The sequence below is a fragment of the Amblyraja radiata genome, chromosome 9 (genome assembly GCF_010909765.2).
Source record: "Amblyraja radiata isolate CabotCenter1 chromosome 9, sAmbRad1.1.pri, whole genome shotgun sequence".
Lineage (NCBI taxonomy): Eukaryota > Metazoa > Chordata > Chondrichthyes > Rajiformes > Rajidae > Amblyraja > Amblyraja radiata.
Genome location: NC_045964.1, coordinates 19941611 through 19964838, shown reverse-complemented (window position 1 = coordinate 19964838; position 23228 = coordinate 19941611). Strand labels below are relative to the sequence as shown.

The following is a 23228-nucleotide window of genomic DNA, read 5'->3' as shown; positions in this document are numbered from 1 at the left end:
GAAATAGATCCAGTGTCAGTAATTGTTCCAGTAAAATGTGACTCCTTTATGATCAAAACGACTTCATCTGGGTAGTATTACAATTATTAGTGACACAATTGGTATCTGATGCCATTGTGCTAAAGATGAATCTATGTATGCTATTTGGACCAAAGCCCAAAAAGTTTACAGACACTGGTTAACTTCAGCTGCAAGAACTGAAATTATTTGTTTTCCCCCTGGTTACTTTGTGGTAGATGGAATGCCTTGCACTCTGTCCATTGTTGTCTAATATCTATAATCAATTTCAGTTATTTGTTACTGACACATACGTTTCTCTGTGTTACTGATTCATGTTTTTCTCCTTTATAGCATTTACTCTCTGTTTCCCAGTGATATTCTTCATTGGGTTGCTTCCGCAAGTAAATACATTTGTGATGTATCTTTGTGAACAATTCGATATTCATATCTTTGGTGGAAATGGTAAGTATTCTGATATTTGCAGTGTTCTTTTGTTAGGTCAGGCATCTGATGTGAAGATAAATCCTTTTGTTTTGAGCACCTTCAAAACAAACTTGAGCAACTCCATATGTAGTTTTCATTGGTCTGATGTTTTCAAAATATGTCTTTAAATTGACAAAACCCATTTCAATTATTTAGAATTCTATATTGGTGTCAGCTCTCTCATCAGTCCCCTGTTCCCCATGTCGTCATGCTGAAAACCCAAATGGAACACTCATCCCATGGTTATAAAACATATTTCCATCAATCACTTATTTCACCTATTCTTAACTATAGAGAGGATATTTTCTTTAATCATTAATTCAGGTAGGGAATGCCAAAGTGTCTGTATCCTCTTTGTCACATCGTTCTTTCTGCTCTGTCCTGAATTTTCTCATTGTATTTTATATGTCCCTCTGCTGTGTCCTATTTCATGATTTAAAATTTCTCTATTAACATAAACACCGATGGTCCTCCAGTTTAACAAAAGCAAGAGGGTGGGCACCTAAATTAAGGATTTTTGGAAGAACTCCCTTCTTTGAGTAATGCATTGGGATCTTTTTCAATTACCTGAACAAGAAAAACTTGTTTTGGTTAATATTGGGCACTTTTTTTGGGCAACTTTTGCATTTCTGTACTGAAGTATTGCCCTAGATTTTGGTTCCTTGGGCTTCATTTGAACACCACAGTGAATGAGATTATTGTCTAAATGCTGCTAAGGTGAAAGGAAATGGCACAATTTTTGTAGTGGGAGGAAGGTATTGACAATACTTGAAATATAGTGTAATAAGTATTCTGTAAGTATGGCTGTTCCCTTCACTTGATTCCCTTCCCATGGTTAAGCGGAATTTTGAATATGTTGCTTTTGACTTTAAATATATTGAGTGAAAGTTCGTATGAGTTTGAAACAAAGTAGCCATTGTAACTTTTAGATTTTTTTTTACAGGGAAGTATTCAATTCTCTGTTTACATTTTTCAGCTACCACAAATCTCCTTGCGTCACTCTTCAGTGTCATTCGTAGTATCTTGGCTGTAGCTTTGTTATATGGGCTGTGTTATGGTGCCCTAAGGGTAGGTACTTTTTTTAATTCATTTTGTTATTGAAGGTATTTCAATCTGATGGAGGTAATTAGACTCACTAGCAACTGTTGAGGAGTTAGCACTTAAACTTCAGGATAATCCTGTGACGTGTTTAAACCAGCGCTGAATAAGATTCTCAACATTGCCAAATTAAGAGGATTTTTGTGATGCAAGTTGATTTCAAAGACTGAGGCATTACGACTACTTTTCAATAGGATCTTTCAAGACGCCAGACAAATCAGACTTTAATCAATTTGGATTAGATTTATCCAAATTGCAGAGGTAAAATAACACTATTGATTCCACACAGACCTACAGACCACACAGAGTCTGGAGCATTCTTATCATTCCTCCCATCCAAAGAATTCCATGAGAATTGGAAGGGAAAATACTCTTATTTTAACAAGATGATACATGCAAAATCATTCACAAGGTATGCTTGCATCGAGCATGCCCTGTTGATTTTACTTCACTGTTTATGCAGGCCTGATAAAGGTTGACAAAGTGCAGTCGTCAAATTGAGTACTACGAAATTGCAATATGGAATGGATCCAGCAGCTCAAATCTGGGCATCCACTCGATAATGAATCTGGTGGCGTGGAACTTCAGGCTTCTGTCCCACCTGTCTGATTGTAACAGTGAAAAGTGGGAATCCTCAATAGGTGCTCCCTTCTTGAGGCAGTGGCTCATGTAGATGCTTATGATGGAGGAGGAGGACTGTGCATGTAATAGTGGGCTGAATCCACCACGCTCTGTACCCTCTTGTGATTCTGTGCATCGGATCTGGAAAAAGTTGGGTTGCAAGGAGACAACTGGATAATTTTAAGCTAGAAGAAAAATAGAAGTTTTAAGAGAGAGATAGTTTAGAGAACTTTTTCAAACCACAGAAGTAGGGCTAAAGATTTAGACTAGTGAAAAATAAACTTTGTATTGATCTCAACATGTTCATCAAGAAAATAAACCGGATTCCTAAATGTGCAAGTTTCAAAGATTCTGTGACATTTTGTTGCATCTGTTTTCTATTTTTTTGAAGAAATAAAGGTCTGATGATTTTGCCTAACTGGGATGGTGTTAAATTTACATTGAATCTTGAGGCCTTGATCCCTTCCATAATAGAGCAAATCATGCCACTGAGGCTTGACCATTTTTGATGCACCATGCTTTGTGTTTCATTAAATCGCATGATCTTAAACCTCGTTCGCAGTTACACTTGGCAATTAACTATCGCATTCGGGATTATAATTTTTTTGTTTTACTGTTACGTTCCAGGATTCTTGGGATGCACAACACATTCCAGTTCTTTTCTCTGTCTTTTGTGGCCTGTTGGTTGCTGTCTCCTATCATCTAAGCAGACAAAGCAGCGACCCCTGTGTATTAATGTAAGTGAATTAAGCGTTTACTTTAAGTTCAAATAATGTCAGTAGAAAACTAAAGGAAAGCAAATACTTAGCAATCTGTGTATTTGAGGACAACGTCTGTGGAAATAGCTATTCTTTCAGACGTTAGACCCTTACAACATTTGCAGATTTTTGTTGGATTTTCAGCAGTTTGGATACATTTGGTTGATCTTCCTTTGTGTTCAAAAGATGAAGGGTTAATCTAATCAAGCATTTAAAATCATATGAAAAGTTTTTCATTATGTACCTTGCCCGTATATCTCAATCAAGTGACTCTTTAGCCTTCTCCACTCCCAAGAAAAACAAACCAGCCCATCCAAACTTTCCCCATCTCAGATGTTTCATCTGTGTGCACCATCTTGGCGATTATACACTCTCTTCATTGCAATCATATCACAGTTGTAATCACAGTTCTTCAGCTGTGGCTCAACTGATGTTTTATGTTCTTGTCCCAAATCTACCCTGTTCTCATGCTCTTTTTTTGTCTGTTGAAGGAAGGTGTCCACATCTGACTCCTTAAACACTTATCTGCCTGTGCTGTTAGTGTCATGGATCCTTGTCCATGTACACCAAGCTGCCTCTATTCATCAGTACCATTGATTCTCTTATGTGATCTTGTTAAAGGTGATGTGAGATTCAGGAGAGGAGGTACAGAGTGACCATTTCCTCTGGGAACTAGTTTAAGGGTAGAATCACCTGATGGCTTTCAAACCATCTTCATTCAAAGTACATATCTGCAGACAAGGAGGGAAGCAAAAACTACACCTATGGTTGAACATTCTGCTGGCATTCACTTGGACAAGGCACAGGAGGGTGATCGGTGCCTACGGAATTGTCTTTGGAGGGAAGAATATTACATGTCTCAAAAAGCAATGTTATTGAATTACAGAAGTAGTAGTTTAGAGTTGTTTTTCTGTACTTCTCTTTAATTTACTTAAAAGTAACAGTCAAATTGTATTTTCCAGCAGGAAAGTTACACTTAGTTGCATGGCAGTGTCGTCACTTTTTAAAGAATGGTTTTGGGTGGATCATTGGAATACTCCCAGTATTCAGAAAGAACGTTAAGTAAATATTAGAATTGAGCACAGCCATAAAATCAACAACATTGTGGAGGGAGATAGATTACACGCAGGCAGGGGAGATTAGTTTAATTTGGCATCATGTTCGGCAGGGGTATTGTTGGCCAAAGGTCCTTTTTCTGTGTTTTACTGTTCTATGTTCTATAAGGTCAAAGATGTTAGCTCTGAAAAAAGCTTAAAATGCAAGTTTGCCACATGGAGAGTAGTAAACATATTTTACAAGAGGTCTGTTAATTTCCACTGCTCTGGAGGAAATTGCTGAGAAATATTGGAGAAAGGTTTGAGGTTGCGTGAACACCTGCAGCAACTTATCCAGTCTTTAAAAGTTAACTTCCTAATCTTTTAGTCATGTTATCCTAAAAGTTAATTGTTTATTGGCTAGCAGAATTACCTTTGCTAAGAATGTGTGGATTGAAACTCTGATCACTCATCATCATCCCCTCCCCCCCGACTATTCAGAAATGATGATGGTTCTGCACCTGATACACTATGTGATGTTTGTTACACCCCTTTTAACTCACTGGAGCCCCAGTTCCTGCAGTCCCTTTACATTTACCAGTTTCCCTGGAAAATAAATAATAATATTCTGTAACATTGAAATAAAGATAATTCAAAAGGTGTTGGGTTATTAATAAGAATAATATACAATAGTATGAATATCTGCTAGCACGATATGACTAATATCCCAGATACGACTAATATCCCGCATTGGCCAAATTATTGAAGTATTCCTGCATTACTATTTAGAAAGTGCTGACAATACGGATGTCACAGTAGAACAATTGAAATGGAAATAATGTTATCCTCAAAATTTGGTGGTTGGATGAAAAGATATAACTAGAAACATTGGACACATTCTCATTTTTTGTGTGCTTGTAAATTCATAGTTGACAGCTTTAGACAAAAACAATTGCATATGTGCACAAGGAGATTCCCATAGTCTTAAAATATACATCAATGCCCGAGGAGAAAATCATCAAGGGTTCCTGTCACTGGTGATTACCATCCAGTAATCGTTCTTTGGACATCAAGTAATGTTTGTAAGGGTAACATTTAGTAGGGGACTGTGGTGTGCTGTGTATGGGAATTAATATTTCTGAGATAGCATTGAATTGTAGCCAGCTGGCTTGGGAAAGTAAGTAATGTTCCCACAAGGAAGTCCTTTCATTGTTCAAGCAAACAATTGTCCCTGCTCCAAGAATACTGAAACAGATTTCTGAATGGCCAATGTTGTTTACATTGTTTATGGGATTTTGTGCTGCTAAATTTACCATTTTTGTTATATTACATTGTGACAGTGACTCCACAAGGACTTAATTGGCCATGAATCACTTGGGGACATTCAGAGATTGTGAGAAATACTTTATAAAAGTGATTTCATGTTGTTTCTCTCTTCTTTGCTTCTCCGCTTGCCTTTCTTTCATGCCTTCATTATACTAACTTCCACATGAAGAATGGCCAATTAAGTAATATATTATCTAATCCTTAAGATCCAAAACCAAATGATAAATATAACTTAAGTTTTCTGCTAACCAGTTCTGATTGTCAAAATGCTTATGATTTCCTACAGTATTCCACCTGGAAGTTAAAGCTGAAATATATATATATATATATATATATATATATATATATATATATATATATATATATATATGTATATATGCAAATAAAAATGATTAAACATTTTATTAATTTGATGAGCAGATTTACTGATGCACATACTCTCTTTTGCTTAACCATTTGCAACTTGAGACTAAAAGAAAAGCACAAGGGTAGAAAGCTGAATAGGGGCAATGTGGAGTGAACAATGGATCTTCTCACAATGGAATTAATATCAAGGAAAAACTGAAATGAGGAAATGCCGTTATACTGTTGTTCATTTTGAAATTGTAGGTCTTTAGTGAGGTCGAAACTTTTTCCAAATACTGATGATAAGAATCCTGAAGACCCTCGAGCAGATGTAAAAGATCCCCTACCAGAAAAGTTGAAGGAGTCTGTTGTAAGTAATCATTTTTTTAATTTTCCACATTTGTTTCTACATGCTACTTTATGGTTAGTTGCCAAATATATTTGCTTTGTTTTTGGGTTATATACAGCACACTCAAAACATCTTTGGTTTCATAACCTTCAGAGTAAAGAAAATTCACCTTTACACTCTTAAATAGTAATCCCTTATGTTAGTTTCTCAAACAAGGAGAAACATTCTCTATGCATACACTCTGTCTCCACATCCATCCTGTTAACATCGATCAGGTTTGTGTTTGTTTTAATAGTCTTCACTCTTGTAAACTGTAGTGGACACAAACCCAGCCTATCCAATTTATTTACATAAGACAACCCGCCCATTCTAGTAAACCTACTCTTTTTTTTGTTTCCTCCAGAATGAACGATTACAGTCCGACCTAATAGTATGTGCAGTCATTGCTGTGCTATACTTTGCGATCCACGTCAGCACTGTCTTCATTGCCCTGCAGGTAAAATACTTCACTTTTCCATTTGCAGAGCCAAAATCCTATAGCCAGTGGTCGGTGCAATTGATTAGCATTGCTGGTGCTCTCCTGGCACAGAATCGGGAGAGAAAATAAGCTTTGAGAAGAGAAATGTTCTGTGGAATGGTCCATATTCTGCTAATGGAAATTCCATCAGAACTAAATCATGATTGTGAGGCAGAGTTTAATGCTATTGTATAATGCTGGTTTACAAAGAAAAATACACAAAGTACTCACTGGGTCAGGTGGCATCACTGGAGAGCATGGATAGGTGACATTTAGTATCGTGACCCTTCTTCACACTGATTCCTATGGTGCTTGATTCCTAACAGCTGCTCCATTCAAAAATAGTGATCTGCTAGATTGAGCATGAAGAGTAAAACCAAAATCAAAGACATAACTTGTAATATTGAGGAATTACGTGTACTATTTAGACACAGAATTTCCCCCAGATCTCACCATTTAGGAGCATTGTTTTCCGAAATTATTATATATTTTTAAATAACACTGCAGTGATCTGCAAACTAAGATGGAAATGCAGGGTGCTTCATGTTTGGGTATTTAACATAATTACCACAAAATCGCATTGGGTATGAATTAACTGTGCAACAGCCTTAATTCTTCACAAAGTGCAGCATTTCCCTGTAGAAATCAGGGATTATTGATATGTCAAGAACTGTAATTGACACTGCTGTCAATTGTCCAAAACATTAATAGTATTTTGAGTAGAGAATGCACTTCATCTTAGATTTGGCAATTTTCATCAGAGTTGTCCATTAATTAATAATGCAGTTACCTTTTAATCAATGTAGTGTTTATTTATATAGCGCTATTTGATTTATCTGATCTAGGGATTGAACAATTTATATCTTTAGGTGAACAATTGTTGTTAGTTTCTGTTCTTTACTGTTAAATCAAGATTACAGGAAAATGTCAAAGGAATATTTGCTTGGGAGATAAAAAGGAAAAAAATGTTAGCTATTAATAATAGTCCAAGTAGTGTAACATTTTTATGAATTTCAATTACCCTAGCATTACAAAACTTGTAAAACACAAAATATTACATGAGGAAAATACTCAGTAACTCAGGCAGGATCTGCAGAAAGAAACTTATGTTTTTAATGTCTGTGATCTTTCATCGGATCTGAAAAAAAGTTAAATTAAATCCATTTTTAAGATGCATTGCAAGGGAAGGAATTAATCATGAATATCGAAGAGTAAGAAAGAAAGGACAGATGCAGGACAGGCTAGAACACAAATTATTAAACTAAATGATTAAATGGATAACATTGTATGGTTCACCCTGTCACAACTCTCCTCTCAATTCTTAATGCATATTAAAACAGTTTAGTGTAAACCTTAGGTACACAAAAAAGCTGGAGAAACTCAGCGGGTGCAGCAGCATCTATGGAGCGAAGGAAATAGGCAACGTTTCGGGCCGAAATCCTTCTTCAGACTGAAGTGTAAACCTTGTCTAGTTCTGAGGAGAGGCCATTGACCTCAAATGTTCACACAATTTCTCTATTCAAGTCCTGTCAGACTTGCCTGTTGTTTTTAGTTTATACTACATTTATTTCATATTACCAAATAATAGTTTTTGTTTCCGTGAAATTCAAGCTCCTTTTCTGTGCCCCAAAACAGAATTCTATGTGACGAATAAACCCTAAATAATGCCAATACCCTTACATTAATATGAGTTTGTTAATATATCTTAATGTTTCACAGTGATTTATCATTGTTATGCTGTACTGGAAAAAATGTATTAATTGTGCATTTTCTGCCATCTCCCAGCCTGTCCTCAGCTATGTGCTGTATACCCTGGTAGGTACAGTGGGACTTCTAACCCATTACCTGCTGCCCCAGCTCAGAAAGCAGCTCCCCTGGCACTGTTTTTCTCATCCACTGCTGAAAACCAAGGAGTACTATCAATTTGAAGTGAGAAGTAAGTATTCCTATAAAAACAATACAATGTTCAAAGGATTATGACTGTCCATATAGGTGCGATGAACAGTTCAGAGATTTTGTTGTTAATCTGTTATTTCTCAAATGTTGCTCAAGTAAAGTCAACCAAGCACATACCAAGTTACTGAAATATTGTGAAATAGAACATAGAATCGTCCAGCTCTGGAACAGACCAAATGTCTGTTAAACATCACTATTGTATCTGCTTCTATCGCCACCACTGCAGAAAGTTCCAGATACATGCCACTCATTTTTTTTTAAACTTGCTCGGCACATCTTCTTCAAACTTCCCCTTCTAACCATAACCTTCTAGTATTTAACATTTCAACCTGCTATCAGGTTTCCCCGTAGCCTCTGATACTCCAGAGAAATTAATTTAAGATTGCCCAATTTGTCCATATAGCTAATACCCCCTAAATCAACAACTCTACATCCTTCCTGCAATCAAATTAGCACACTACAGTCTGAATGCAGTATAACCAAAGTTTTATAAAGATACAACATGACGTACTCAATGCCCCGACCGAAGAAGGAAAGCATACCATACACCACCTTTATCATTCTATTTATTTGCACTGCTACTTTTTGGATCTAAAGCTCCCTCTGTACATCAGTGCTGTGAAGGGTCCTGTCAATAATTGTATACTTTCCCCATACATTTGACCTCCCAAAGTACTACACCTCACTTTTGCCTAATTTAATCTCTATCTACCATTTCTCCGCTCATATCTGTAACTGATACATATCCTGTTGTGTCCTTTAACAGCTTTCTTCAGTGTATGAAACTCCACCAATATTTGTGTTGGCAGCAAAATTGCTGATTAATCCATCCACATTTTCTTCCAAGTCCTGTATAGTGCATCACAAACAACAAGCCAATTCTGAATATAATCTACCAAATGATTGTGCATTCCATGTATCTTGATTTTCTGGATTAGCCTACAACAAGGGACATTATTAAATGCCTTACTAAAATCCATGTCGACCACACCCACTGCCCTACCCTCATCATTCACCTTATTCACTCCTCAAAAAACTCAATTGAGTTAACAAGACATGACCTGCCACCTGCAAAGCCAGACTGACTGTCCTCATTAACCCATTCTCCTCCGTCATCCTCTGACATTAAGCTTAAATTCCCATTATTCTTGAGTGGCCCTACTCTTGACCCAGATACCCTATTTTTTTAATGTCTGTTGAAAGCATTGGGATTTGCTTAATCTTACTTGCCATGGACATTTCATGACCACTTTTTGCCCTCCTAATTCCCTGCTTAAACTCTTCCTGCTTTCAGTACAAACCTCATGTATGTCTGATTTAATCTTATAAAACCTTATGTAAGCTTCATTCTTTTGACCAAATTTACAATCTCTCGCGCCATCTAATGTTCCCTTACCTTGCCATCCTTGTCTCTCCTCAATGGAGCATGCCAGTCCTGAACTTTGATCAGCTGATCCTTATAAGACTCCTACATGTCCAATGTGGACTTCAGCTAACAATTTACCCAATGCTGCTCCCAATTTACTCTCGGTGGTTCCTCCCTAATATTGTTGTAATTTAGTACTGTCTCCAAAGATCCAGAAATCTTTATTCATAACTGCCTTACAGCTTATGAATTGTGATTACTGTTCCCAAAATGCTTTCCCACCTGGTCAGGCAATACGGGTAAATACGATGAACTTCGAGCTTGGATTGATATATAGAACAATTATGTTGTAGCCATTACAGATATCTGGTTTCCCAATACGAGCTCCTTCCTTTGGTTGGACTATCCACAGACTGTTTCAAAAAACCCCCTTGCATACTCTGACACATCTAACCCAAGGGAAAATAAAGTCACCTGCAATAGCCCTGTTGTTTTTGCATCTTTCCATAATCTATTATCAGTACCTCCACCTCCCACTGGCTATTGGAAGGCTTATAGTATAATCCCATTAGAGTGATTGTACTTTATGTATTTTTGAGTTCTGCCCACATTGCTTTAGTGGATGAATCTTCCAATATGATATCCTTGAGTGTAGTGGTGAAAGTTTCTCTGATCAGTAATGCAACTCCATCTTTTTGTACCTCTCTCCCTTTATCATGTCTGAAACATGGATACCCTGGAACATTGAGTTGTCTGAACTGTCCCTCTCACAACCAGATATCTGTAATTGTTCATGGGGGACGTTTCGAGTCAAGAAGAAGGGTTTCGACCCAAAACGTCACCAATTCCTTCTCTCCAGAGATGCTGCATGTCCCGCTGAGTTACTCCAGCATTTTGTGTCTAAATCCAAAACACGTTACCTTGTTTCTGTTCATCCTCTTCATTGAAGCCAGGTATTCATCAAAGCTGGCTCTTTGACCAAATAACAGCACTTGCATCTATCTCAAAGCAACCCCTCAATGTGCCCACTGCAAAATACCCTGTTTTGCTACATGCTGACTTCATTTTACTTATTGCTTAGGCTGCCCGGCTTTAAGTCCTTACTTTAACATGAACTTTTAACCTGCTATGACTGTTCCTATCGACTGGAATTAGATCAGGAAAGATCCATTTCAGTAATTATTAAAATCCAAATAACATGATATCATTTGGAGATTTAATTTTAAATTATAGAGCACATTTATTGCTTCCTATTCTTGTTAAATTAAATATCCTTTTATTAATTTGTTTTGAAAATGTTCTATGTATTAAAATGTTAATCTATTTGTTTAATAATTATACATTCACAACCATGTGCATGCACTGTATGTAAAAAGATTGATATAAATTTCAGTGATAGTCCAATAACTACCAATAAAGATATTTCTGATTATCAATATGATGATTTGCCACAAAAACATTTAAAAAATAATTTGAGAGCGACTACCATCTGATGATGAATTGTTTGGCTGCACATCTTCAGCAAGCCTCTTAACTGTTTTCTTCTTGCAGATGCTGCTCATGTTATGTGGTTTGAAAAGATTTATGTATGGCTGCTATTTGTGGAAAAGAATGTAATTTACCCATTGATTGTCCTCAATGAGCTGAGCAGCAGCGCAAAGACGATAGCTAGTCCAAAGAAACTGGACGCAGAGTAAGGTGTTTCTCTTTATTATTCTTTCTGTCACTGATATATTCTTACTCCTTTTTAGTTTTGCTGTGCCACATGCAAGCGACCCTCTGCGTGTCGGTGGGGAGGGGGTTGCACCATTGAAAATGTTGCAAATTGTGGTTTTCCATGATGCAAATGCATCAAGCAACATGTTGAAAAACAGTAGAAATTCTGGGAGAACTGTTTTTTTTTAAATTGCATGTCTCAAATAGGTGGTGATTTGTGAATTCCATAAAAATAAACTTCTGTCATTCAAACAGCCTTAGTGTGGCGGTGGCCTTCTCGCAATGCCAGCAGGTCATTTCATTTCAGATCCTTAATCAGGAACTTTGTGGCTGCTCAGGACTGCTCAAGAAGCATAGGGAGCAAGTAGAGGATTGTCATTGTCTAATCATTGTCGGTGTCATCCAGCACAGAAACTGTCTCTTCTGCCCTACTTGTCCATGCCGACCAGGTTTTATAACAAAGCTAGTCACTCTCCTATGCTCCGGAGAAAATAGTCCCAGCCTATTCAGACTCTCCTTACATCTCAAACCCTCAAGTCCTGGTAACATCCTGATGAACCTTTTCTGCAAACTTTCCAGCTTGATAACATCCTTACAATTGCTAGATGACCATAACTACCCAACTGACTCCAAATATGATCTCATCAACATTTGTACAGCAGGAGCATAATGTTCCAACTCCTCTACTCAATATCGTTACCAATGAAGACAAGCATGCCAAATACATGCCAAACCTTCGCCCTGTCTACCTCTGTCGCTACTTTGAAGGAACAGTGCACCTACACCCTTAAGTCTCTCTGCTCTACAAACACTTGCCAGGACTCCTCCATTTACTGTGAACGTACTGCCCTGATTTAACATGCCACAATGTATCATGCCACACTTCTAAATTAATTTCCATCTACCATTCCTTGGTCCACTGGCCCACTTGATTCCGATTTGTTTGTAAACCTAGCTAGCCTTCCATACTGTCAATGTTGGTGTCATCCATAAATTTACTTACCGCATTAAACACATTTCATCCAAATCATTAATGTAGATGAAAAACAACGGTAGACTCAGCACAGATTCATGAGGCACACCAATAGTCACTGACCTCCTATAACAAAAACAATCCTCCACAACAACCCTCTGATTCCTTCCAACAAGCTAATTTTGAATCCAGTTTGCCAGTGTCCCTGAATCCCACCTGATCTGCCCCTTTGGACGGGCCTATCACTTGTGACCCTGCCAAACGCCATATCAATAACTTCCAATGCCTCCCCCTGATCCAATCATCTTGAAACTCTCTTTTAATTTAAATGTCAAATTCATGAGACACTATATCCCATGCACGATGACTTGCTGGCTATTCCTAATCAGTTCTTGCTGGTAGTTCCTCTTCTGCAGAATCCCCTCCCATAAACAACTTACTGGCTTGTAGTTCCTTAGCTTGTCCTTGCAACCAGTCTTAAATAAAGGCACAACATTAGCCACCCTCTAGTCTTGCAGAACTGCCCCCTTGGCTAAAGATAATGCCAATGTCTGCCAGGGCCCCAGTAACTTATTCCCCAACCTCTCGCATTGCTTGACCATATATCTGGTTAAAGTCCTGGGGATTTATTCACCTTATTTTTCTTTAAGGTTATTTTCTTTAAGATTGTGTTAAGTATGGTACTCTCAAGTACTGTCTGTGTTCTTCTCTAGGTTTGGTGCGTTCATGATCACCATCGCAGGGATGAAATTGCTTCGATCTTCTTACAGTAGCCCCACTTACCAATATGTGACAGTTGTTTTCACTGTGCTGTTCTTCACCTTTGACTATAAAGCTTTTTCAGAAACTCTGCTGCTGGATCTCTTCTTCATGTCGATACTATTCAGCAAGGTATGTTATTGTAAGAAGTTATTCGATGCAAGTCAAAACTATCCAGCATTGACAGAGAAAAAAGTTCCTAGTTTGTGGGAATGGGGTGGTTGCACAGTTTAGTTATTTATTTTGGTGTTCCTGGCATCATAAATTATAGAATGAAAGACAGGATTCTATTGTATACAAGAAATAATTGTTGTGCAATGCCATTGGTTTATGCACTCATTGAAATGATTACAGATGTGAATTTAGTTTACACGAATGGGGCTATTCGATCTTAATTGGTACATGCCAATGCTTAGAAGTAAATGGGGAGATGGTCGGAGAATGGTTTGAGAGGGATAAATAGATTAGCCATGATCCAATGGGGGAGCAGACTCGATGAGTTGAATAGTTTAATTCAGTTCATATGTCTTATGATCTAATGGTTTAAAAATAGCAAAAGCTGAGCAGGTCGTGCAGCATCAATGGAAAGGAAAACTATTTGTATTTTAACTCAAAGGCTTGAATCTGTAATTTATTTTAGATATCTACATCAATTGGGCATCTGGGAGGGTTAGGCAGCATCTCTGGAGAAAAAGGATGGGTGACATTTTGGGTTGGGACCCTTCATCAGACCCTTGACCTTCTGATGAAGGGTCCTGACCCAAAATGTCACCCATCCTTTTTCTCCTGAGATGCTGCATAACCCGCTGAGTTACTCCAGCATTTTGTGTCTATCTTCAGCATAAACCAGCATCTGCAGTTCATGTGTAGGAAAGAACTGTAGATGATGGTTTAATTCGAAGGCAGACACAATATGCTGGAGTAACTAAATGGGACAGGCAGCATCTCTGGAGAGAAGGAATGGATGACGTTTTGAGTCGGGATCCTTCTTCAGAAGGTCAGGGGTCTGAAGAAGGGTCCCGGCCCGAAATGTCACCCATTCCTTTTCTCCAGAGATGCTACCTGTCCCCGCTGAGTTATTCCTGCATTTTGTGTCTATCTGCAGTTCATGTGTTTGCACAGTATTGGATACCATTTCTCGTAAGGAGGAAAGCATTGCCTATTGGTACTTTATTTACATACAAATTAAATGCAGTCTTGTGTTGTTGTGGAGTATGAATTCATAGGTTGAAATGTAAAAATATATTTGTCTAATATTTTCTGTTTTGTTTTAGTTATGGGAGCTTTTCTATAAATTGAGATTTGTGTACACTTATATTGCTCCTTGGCAAATCACATGGGGATCAGCGTTCCATGCTTTTGCTCAGCCTTTTGCTGTGCCTCGTATCCTTTACTCATGCATTGAGAATAATTAATATTGTTGATATCAAGCTTTTACAGGCAGTTTTAGGAATCGTGGATTTTCTTTGTGCTAGTCATTAAGACACCAATTGTAATATAGCTGAAATGACTGTAGCAATTCAAGCAGAACAAGCCAAAAAAATAATTCAATAAACTTTAAAAACACTGAAGACAATTTACAACTGTCAAAGCTATAAGATGGAGAGGTTTGTCTCAGCGTGTTGTGAAATTTAAAGTAGTTCTTAAACCCATCCGCGAAAACATGTTTGCTTGCTGTCTGCTGCATTCTGTTTTTGCGCACTATTGAATTCTATCATCAATGCAATTTACCTGGGAAGTGCATACATGGATTGAAATAGCACAAGACTTCTTAATTAAACAATCTAATCAAGTCTACATTTATATTGTATGAAAACTGAATTCCAGAAGCAAATGATTTATCAGTCTTTCGACAACTTCAATTATTGCAATTCCGTGCTTCCGATGTGACATTTTGTTCATCGGAGAAACTAAGCGGATAGGAGACAACCATTTCATCAATCATATGCTCTCTGTCAGCTAAGGCCTGCTGGAGTTCTCAGTTATCCATTTTAAGTCCCTGTTCTCAGACCAACCTTTTTGTTCTTGCCCTCCTCCAATGCCAAAGTAAAGCCACATGTGAATCGGAAGAACTACTCCTCAGACTTGGGTAACCTGCAACCCAATGGTATGAATATCGAATTCTTCAATTTCAAGAAATATCCCCAACCCCAGCACCCCACCCAAATCCAAATCTCCTCCTTTTTCACTGTGCCTTGCCCCTCCCCCCCCCCCACCTCCGTTCAGTATGCAAACATTTCTACCACCATCTCCCAACACCCCTTTCACCCTAATCCTTCCACTCCTCTTTATGATCTGCTCATCTCACATCATGTTCCATATTTCCCTTTTATTCTCCTCTCTTTCCCCTCCCACCATATCCCTCCCTCTGGCTTTATATTTCATACCTCCTCTAACGCTCCTTATCTAACGCCCTTCTGTCTATTTTTACCAGACTTTACTGCACCCTTGCCGGTCTTTCCAGGTGTCTGCCCCACTACTCTATTGGTCTGAAGAAGGATCCTGAACTGAAAAGTTGTCAGTCCATTCCCTCTGCAGTTGCTACCTGACCCGCCGAGTTCCTCCAGCACTTTTTTTTCCCCTCAAGATTCCAGCATTTGTGATTTCATGTGTCTCAAGTCTTATTCAGGTTGGCATTGTAAAATATTCAGCTACCAATTTGATTTTAAACAAAAAATGGACCAAGCATGCAAATTCAGTTTGCATTTATCATTTCCTTTAAGAGTGGGTTCAATCTGTTTCAGTACAAGTAGACAAAAAATAATTGGAAAAAAAATTACATGTCAACATGACAGAGAAAAGTCTAAAGTTGATGTTGAGCAAAATGTGCTGAAAAGTTCACAGTGAAGATACATTTTAATTAATACTTTGTATGCTATTGTTCTTGGGATTTCAATATAGCTGATGCAGTTACAATATGCTTTTCTTTCCTTAACTGTTACTTTGCTTCAGATTCAGCAATGTTATTTGTTCAGGCAATCATATCAGCTTTATTCTCAACTCCTTTAAACCCATTTCTTGGAAGTGCAATATTCATTACTTCATATGTACGACCAGTCAAGTTCTGGGAAAGAGACTACAAGTAAGTGCTTTTTTCCCCAACTATGATGCCATTACATATTCGGCACGTGCAGGAAAAAGTACGATGTCACTTTAAAATTAAGGTAGTTTCCATTTAGATATTCAATAAAATTCCAATCCTCGGATGTAATCCTTGGATTATCTTGTACTTTTGTTTAACTATGAAATTTTAATACCTATAGTTTTGTAACTTTTCCATGAAAATCATTTTAGAAAATGTCTCTTTCCATCTGTCCCTCCCAGCTCTTTCACTCATCTGATATCCTTCACTCTCTTCGCTTTACCTGACATCCTCTCCGTGTCTTGTATCTTAACCTGACACCCTTCCCCCACTCTTTGCTTGTCGCTTGACCTCCTACCTCTCTTCCCATGCCCCTTCTTGGTTCACTCTCCACTGCTATTTCTCCAGAGAGCAATGCTGAACTACTATCTACCTCTTTGTTATCCCTCAGACTATCCTTGACCGGACTTTGCTGTCTTTACCTTGCACTAAACGTTATTCCCTTATCATATACCTGTACACTGTAAATGGATTGATTGTAATCATGTATTGAATTTCGGGTGACTGGTTAGCACGCATAAAAAGCTTTTCAGCATACCTCGGTACACGTGATAATTAACTAAACTGAACTGAAAAGTTTGTTTCCCAATACATCTCCTTGTCCTACTGATATTTACATACAGTTTTTAATTATTGCAAACACAAGTTGATTGTCCATAACACTCTTACATTTGTTGGTTTACTTGTAAGAGAGTACTATAGTTGGCAACACCTTCGATTTGACTTTTTTTAGTTACTCCACACTTTGTCAGGGATGCTTTTACTGAATAATCAACAGGTTTTAATTTTGCCCGTGGAATTTTTGTATTAAGTATCTCTAGCTTTGGACATGGATGAAGGGAAAGTTCCTCTGTAGTGACACTGTTCCTCAGCTACTACATTAAAAAAGCACCATCTCCTTGACCAAAGGAATGTGTGTGCACAGTTTAGCTCATTAGCCATTCCTAAATCTCCGAGATTCGAAGATGTTGACAAATCAAAGACAGATTTCTGTCAGGCCATTCTTAACATTTTTTGTGACTCTTCATGTATAGGACTTTTATAACCAGCAGATAGGCAACTAATCAATTCAAATTGGATTTAAAACTTGGTTTTAGAATGGAAAGTTTGTCTCTTTTACTTTTCTGGTTCCAGACTTGTACTGATCCCTCTGTCTAGGGATTGCATGGATAAATGTCACTCCTTCTACCAAGACCCCCTAGTCTTATTATAGGTATACATGTAACTGATTTGATAAGCTATTGTTGACTACTGCCATTTTATTTTGTGTGCTGCAGGTTTTAGGATTAAAACTTCAATTTGTTTTGTAGCACAAAGCGGGTGGATCATTCAAATACCAGGTTGGCATCCCAACTCGATAGAAATCCAGGTAGGATACAAATGATTATTTTTAAGGAAGTGATTTCTATATCAATGCACTCAAACTAAATCTTCAAATATAGTAATTACTTTATATTTGAATAGACTGCAGTAATGCAGCATAACAGATACAAAGAACCTGAAGAAGGGTCTCGACCCAAAGCATCACCCATTCCTTCTTTCCAGGGATGCTGCCTGTCCCGCAGTTACTCCAGGTTTTTGTGTCTATCTTATGTACAAAGGTGAACTGCTTTGTGCTTCAGTAATTTGCTTATTTTATTGTTATAAAATTGAAAATAAAGTTGATTCCCATGCTTTATCAAATTTATACAGGAGATCAAACCTTTACTTTGCTATCTTTTGTTTTGAGACACACAAAAATACATTCCTTTTGGACTCCCATCTTTCATTGATATATAGTATCTACATTCTGATATTGAATCTGATCTGGAGCAGGCCACTCAGCTTTTAAGACTACTTGTCCATTTATTTAGATCATAGTTGACATGCGTTTCCATACCTCGCACTTTCTTTCAGTCCAAATTCCTTGTCAAATGTCTTGAACTACAAATTGTTTAACAGTAACATAATTTGGGGGGAAAATTGCAGATATCTGTTCACCTGTTAACCAAACATGCACTTGAAAAACGATTGCCAGTGTTCCTTATGACATTCAAACATACAAGAGTGACAATGTGCAGATTAATTGTGACATAATGATGAGCTGCTTTCCTCAGTTCTCAAAGTCTGCACAGTTGTTGCATCAGGCCAGTAATGTCACCAAATGACAAAGGAGAAATGCATTACTGGAGAATGCATTTGGGTTGCAGCCTATAATGTCACCTGGTAATTTAAATTTCTATCAGCTATCTTTAATACCCAGTTATGGTGAACAGTCTTCCATTGTTTCTTGATATTATGTCTTAACATTGTACTTTAAAGTCATGTAAATGAAAAATCTTGTTATTTATGGTTGTGTGGCGGCTCCCAAGGGTCGTGCCACCTTAGTGTCGAACCCCTCGGCACAGGAGTGGTTCAGTCCGGAGGCGGCCCTTAGCCGGAGGCTTTAAAGGCTGGGGTTTGGGTGCCATCTTTCTCTCGTTTGGTCTTCCCTACAACCGGGAGGATCAGAATAAAAAGTGTCTCTCTCTAAACACGACTCCGTGCTTTATTCCAAGACACACGCTACATTGGTGACCCCGACGCTCCATTGGCGTCATGATGGAGAACAGAGAAAGCCCTACCTCCTCACAGGCCGGCCTGGCCCTGTCTCTGGACGCGGTCTCCGTTAAACTGCCCAAGTTCTGGACCACCCGGCCGCTCATCTGGTTCCAGCAGGCGGAGGCCCAGTTCAACCTGCGGGGCATCACGGTCGATGCCACCCGTTTCTACTACCTGGTGGGAGCCCTCGACCAGGATGCGGCTGAAGAGTTCACGGACTTCCTCGCAGACCCCCCGGACAATAATAAATACCTCGGCCTGAAAGAGCTCCTGCTCCAGATTTACGGACTGAGTAGGATGGAGCGGGCAGGTAGGCTCCTGCATATGGAGGGCCTAGGCGAACGGCGGCCATCTTCCCTCCTAAAGGAGATGGTGGCTCTACTAGACGGGCACACGCCGTGCCTGATGTTTGAGTATACATACCTGCATCTGCTGCCGGCCTACATTCGTCTGCAGCTCACCGACGTCTCGTTTGCCGACCTTCGGGCCCTCGGGAGGCGCGCCGACGCCCTGTGGACGGCGCGCCCTGATGACGTCAGCGCGCTGGGCGTCAGCAGAGACGGGGTCGCGCTGAGGTCGACGCGCCCTGATGACGTCAACGCGCTCGCCGTCAGCAGGTACGCCGATGATGTCACCCCAGCAGCTCCCGAATTCCCCCGGTGGGGCGGGGGAGATGTGGAAGGAGTGACAGCTCCAGCCCGACGGCCCGTACGATCGCCCCCAGCGGCAGTGAGGGGTACTGCACCTGCAGCCCAGCGCCAGCAAGCGGCAGGCACCACCAGCAGGAGCAGGCAAGCTCCAAGTGACTCCAACAGGAGACGTTGGTGCTACTACCATCAACGCTGGGGTGCTGCAGCACAACAATGCCGCCAGCCATGCACATTCCGGGAAACGCCTGGGCCGGCTGCCAATAGTCCCCGCGGCGGCCGGCCAAATTCATCGCCTTTTTGCCTGGGATCGGCGCTCCGGGACCCGCTTCCTCGTGGATACAGGAGCGGAGCTCAGCGTCCTGCCCCCTTCGCTGGCCGACATTCGTTCCGGTAAGCGGGGGCCCGTCCTCACCGCGGCGAACGGCAGCCCCATCCGCACATATGGACTGCGGATGGTTCCCATCGTGCTCGGCTCCTGCCATTTCTCATGGAGCTTCACCATTGCCGACGTCTCCCAACCATTGCTCGGGGCCGATTTCCTCCGGGCGCATTCCCTCATGGTGGACGTCGGACGTCAGCGTTTGATCAACGCCACTACGATGGAGCCGATCACGTTGCGTGTGGATCAACCGGTGGGACGGCCTCTGGCGTCCGTGGACTCCCGATTTGCACGTATCTTGGCTGCGTTCCCTGACATTCTCACTCCGCAGTTTCAATCAGCAACCCCCAGCCACGGAGTGTTGCATTATATCCCGACTACCGGCCCACCACTCCATGCACGAGCACGGTGACTGGCACCAGATAAACTGCGTCTGGCACGGCTGGAATTCCGCACGATGGAGGCCTTGGGGATCGTCCGCCCTTCAAGCAGCCCTTGGGCGTCCCCACTCCACATGGTCCCCAAGTCAAGCGGGGGCTGGCGACCATGTGGGGATTACCGACGGTTGAACGCGGCAACAACAGCGGATCGATACCCCGTACCCCACATCCAGGACTTCACGGCCCATTTGGCTGGGGCCACGATTTTTTCCAAAGTGGATTTGGTACGGGGTTATAATCAGATCCCAGTTCACCCGGATGACGTGCCGAAGACGGCGATCATCACGCCATTCGGGCTTTACGAGTTTACTCGGATGCCGTTCGGCCTCAAAAACGCAGCACAGGCCTTTCAGCGCCTCATGGACGGGGTTTGTCGCGGCCTATATATCGGAGTACACGACATCTATCTGCTACATCAAGGGGAAAGACAACCGGGTGGCCGACGCATTGTCCCGGCCCGCTATCAACGCCGTGTTCGAGGTGGCGCCCGGAATAGACTATTCTGCTCTGGCGGCAGCACAGCTCACGGACGATGAGGTGCCCGCCTACCGGACTGCCATCTCCGGCCTCCGCCTTGAGGATGTCCCTCTCGGTCCTGGGGGAGTGACAATCCTGTGCGATGTGTCGTCCGGTCAGCCGCGCCCCATCGTCCCTGCCACCTGGCGCCGGAGGGTGTTCGAGGTGATCCACGGACTGGCTCACCCATCAATCTGGGCGACAACGGCACTAGTGGCCGCTCGTTTCATGTGGCACGTTCTGCGCAAGCAGGTTGGCCATTGGGCTCGCACCTGCATTCCGTGCCAGACGGCAAAAATCCAGCGCCATGTCCGTGCGCCGCTCCAGGAGTTTGGTCTACCTCACCGGCGGTTCGACCATCTCCACATAGACATTGTAGGGCCTCTCCCGCCGTCCCGGGGCATCACCCACCTGCTTACAATGGTGGACCGCTTCACGCGGTGGCCGGAGGCCATTCCGTTGACCGATACTTCAACGGCTACGTGTGCTCGTGCGTTGTCCGCGCACTGGATTGCTCGCTTCGGGGTGCCGGCGCACATCTCCTCAGACCGGGGGCCACAGTTCACCTGTGGTCAGCCATGGCTCACTTGCTGGGGGTGCGGCTACACCACACCACGGCTTACCACCCGCAAGCTAACGGTCTGGTGGAGAGATTCCACCGGCAGCTGAAGGCAGCACTGAAGGCACGACTCTCCGGCCCGGACTGGATGGACGAGTTGCCGTGGGTCATGCTGGGCATCCGGACTGCTCCCAAAGAGGACTTGGGCTCATCATCGGCGGAGCTCGTTTACGGGTCGCCACTCACGGTGCCCGGGGAGTTCGTGCCGTCGGCGCCGGGGCAGCAGGGAACGCCCTCATCCACCCTACAGCGCCTTCGCGAGCAAGTTGGCAGGCTCGCACCCGTCCCGACGTCCCGCCATGGGACATTTCGCCCACACGTGCCATCAGCCCTCAGGGACTGCCCGTACGTCTTCCTGCGCCGTGATGCCCACCGGACTCCACTCCAGAGGCCGTACGAGGGCCCGTTCCGAGTGCTGGAACACGGGCAGTCGACTTTTGTCCTGGACATGGGGGGCCGGCCGGAGGCAGTGTCGATCGACCGGTTGAAGCCGGCACACCTGGACATTGACCAGCCGGTGCTGGTTGCCCAACCTCGGCCCCGAGGGCGCCCCCCTTCACGGCTCCCTCCGCCTGTCACTCCACCTGTCCTCCCGCCGGTCCCTCGTCCTGTCCCTCCACCTATGCCTCCGCAAGCCCCACGAGCGGCTAACTTCCGCACACGGGCCGGCCGGGTCGTTCGCCCGCCGGTGCGTTTCGTGCCTCTGGTTCTGGGGGGGGGTCCTGTGGCGGCTCCCAAGGGTCGTGCCACCTTAGTGTCGAACCCCTCGGCACAGGAGTGGTTCAGTCCGGAGGCGGCCCTTAGCCGGAGGCTTTAAAGGCTGGGGTTTGGGTGCCATCTTTCTCTCGTTTGGTCTTCCCTACAACCGGGAGGATCAGAATAAAAAGTGTCTCTCTCTAAACACGACTCCGTGCTTTATTCCAAGACACACGCTACAGTTGATGCATTACCCTCTGTCTATATAAGTATTTTTTGTTGGCAATAAATCTCGGAGAAACATAATGCTTTGGTACGTTTTGAGGTCTTCAGTTGTAAAGACTGTTCCAAGAACTAGAAAATTCATTTTGAGGCTTTTAGGGAATTTGGATTTTTTTTGTGATCCTTTGAATGTGTTGAACATGTTTCACAATATTTTGACAGGAGCAAGTGGGACTGCTTATTTTCTTTGGGTAATCGAGGAAACCACTCATTTCAACTTTTGCATTTGAATCTTGAATTAAGTGGATCATCTTTACCAGAAATAATCACCAGTCTGGGAATTACTCTCTGCTGGGTGATGTGTTGTACGTTCACCAAACTAGTAAAAACATTTAGTTTAGAGATACAGCACGGAAACAAGCCCTTCAACCCACCTAGTCCGTGCCAACCAGCAATCGCCGCAACTGATGCTATCCTACACACACGAGAGACAATTTACAATTATATCATGCCAATTAACCTCCAAACCTGTATGTCTTTGGAGTGTGGGAGGAAACCGGATGTCCCTGAGAAAACCCACACAGTTCACGGGGAGAACGTACAAATTCTGTACAGGCAAGCACCTGGGGCCTGGATTGTACTGGGTCACTTGCGCTGTAAGGACAACAACTCTACCGCAGCGC

General features: G+C 41.8%; 1 protein-coding gene across 3 annotated transcripts in view; it reads left to right on the top strand.

The window, feature by feature from the left end:
* Positions 1-23228, top strand: part of pcnx1 (pecanex 1) — a 207777-nt gene that overhangs the window by 145747 nt on the left and 38802 nt on the right. For all 3 annotated transcript variants that reach the window (XM_033026821.1, XM_033026820.1, XM_033026819.1), the window contains 11 exons: positions 352-462; positions 1460-1551; positions 2830-2939; positions 5930-6035; positions 6418-6510; positions 8317-8467; positions 11405-11546; positions 13256-13433; positions 14576-14684; positions 16254-16383; positions 17754-17812. In XM_033026821.1, coding sequence (XP_032882712.1) covers positions 352-462; positions 1460-1551; positions 2830-2939; positions 5930-6035; positions 6418-6510; positions 8317-8467; positions 11405-11546; positions 13256-13433; positions 14576-14684; positions 16254-16383; positions 17754-17812 — 1281 coding nt within the window. The remainder of the gene's footprint in view (positions 1-351; positions 463-1459; positions 1552-2829; positions 2940-5929; positions 6036-6417; positions 6511-8316; positions 8468-11404; positions 11547-13255; positions 13434-14575; positions 14685-16253; positions 16384-17753; positions 17813-23228) is intronic.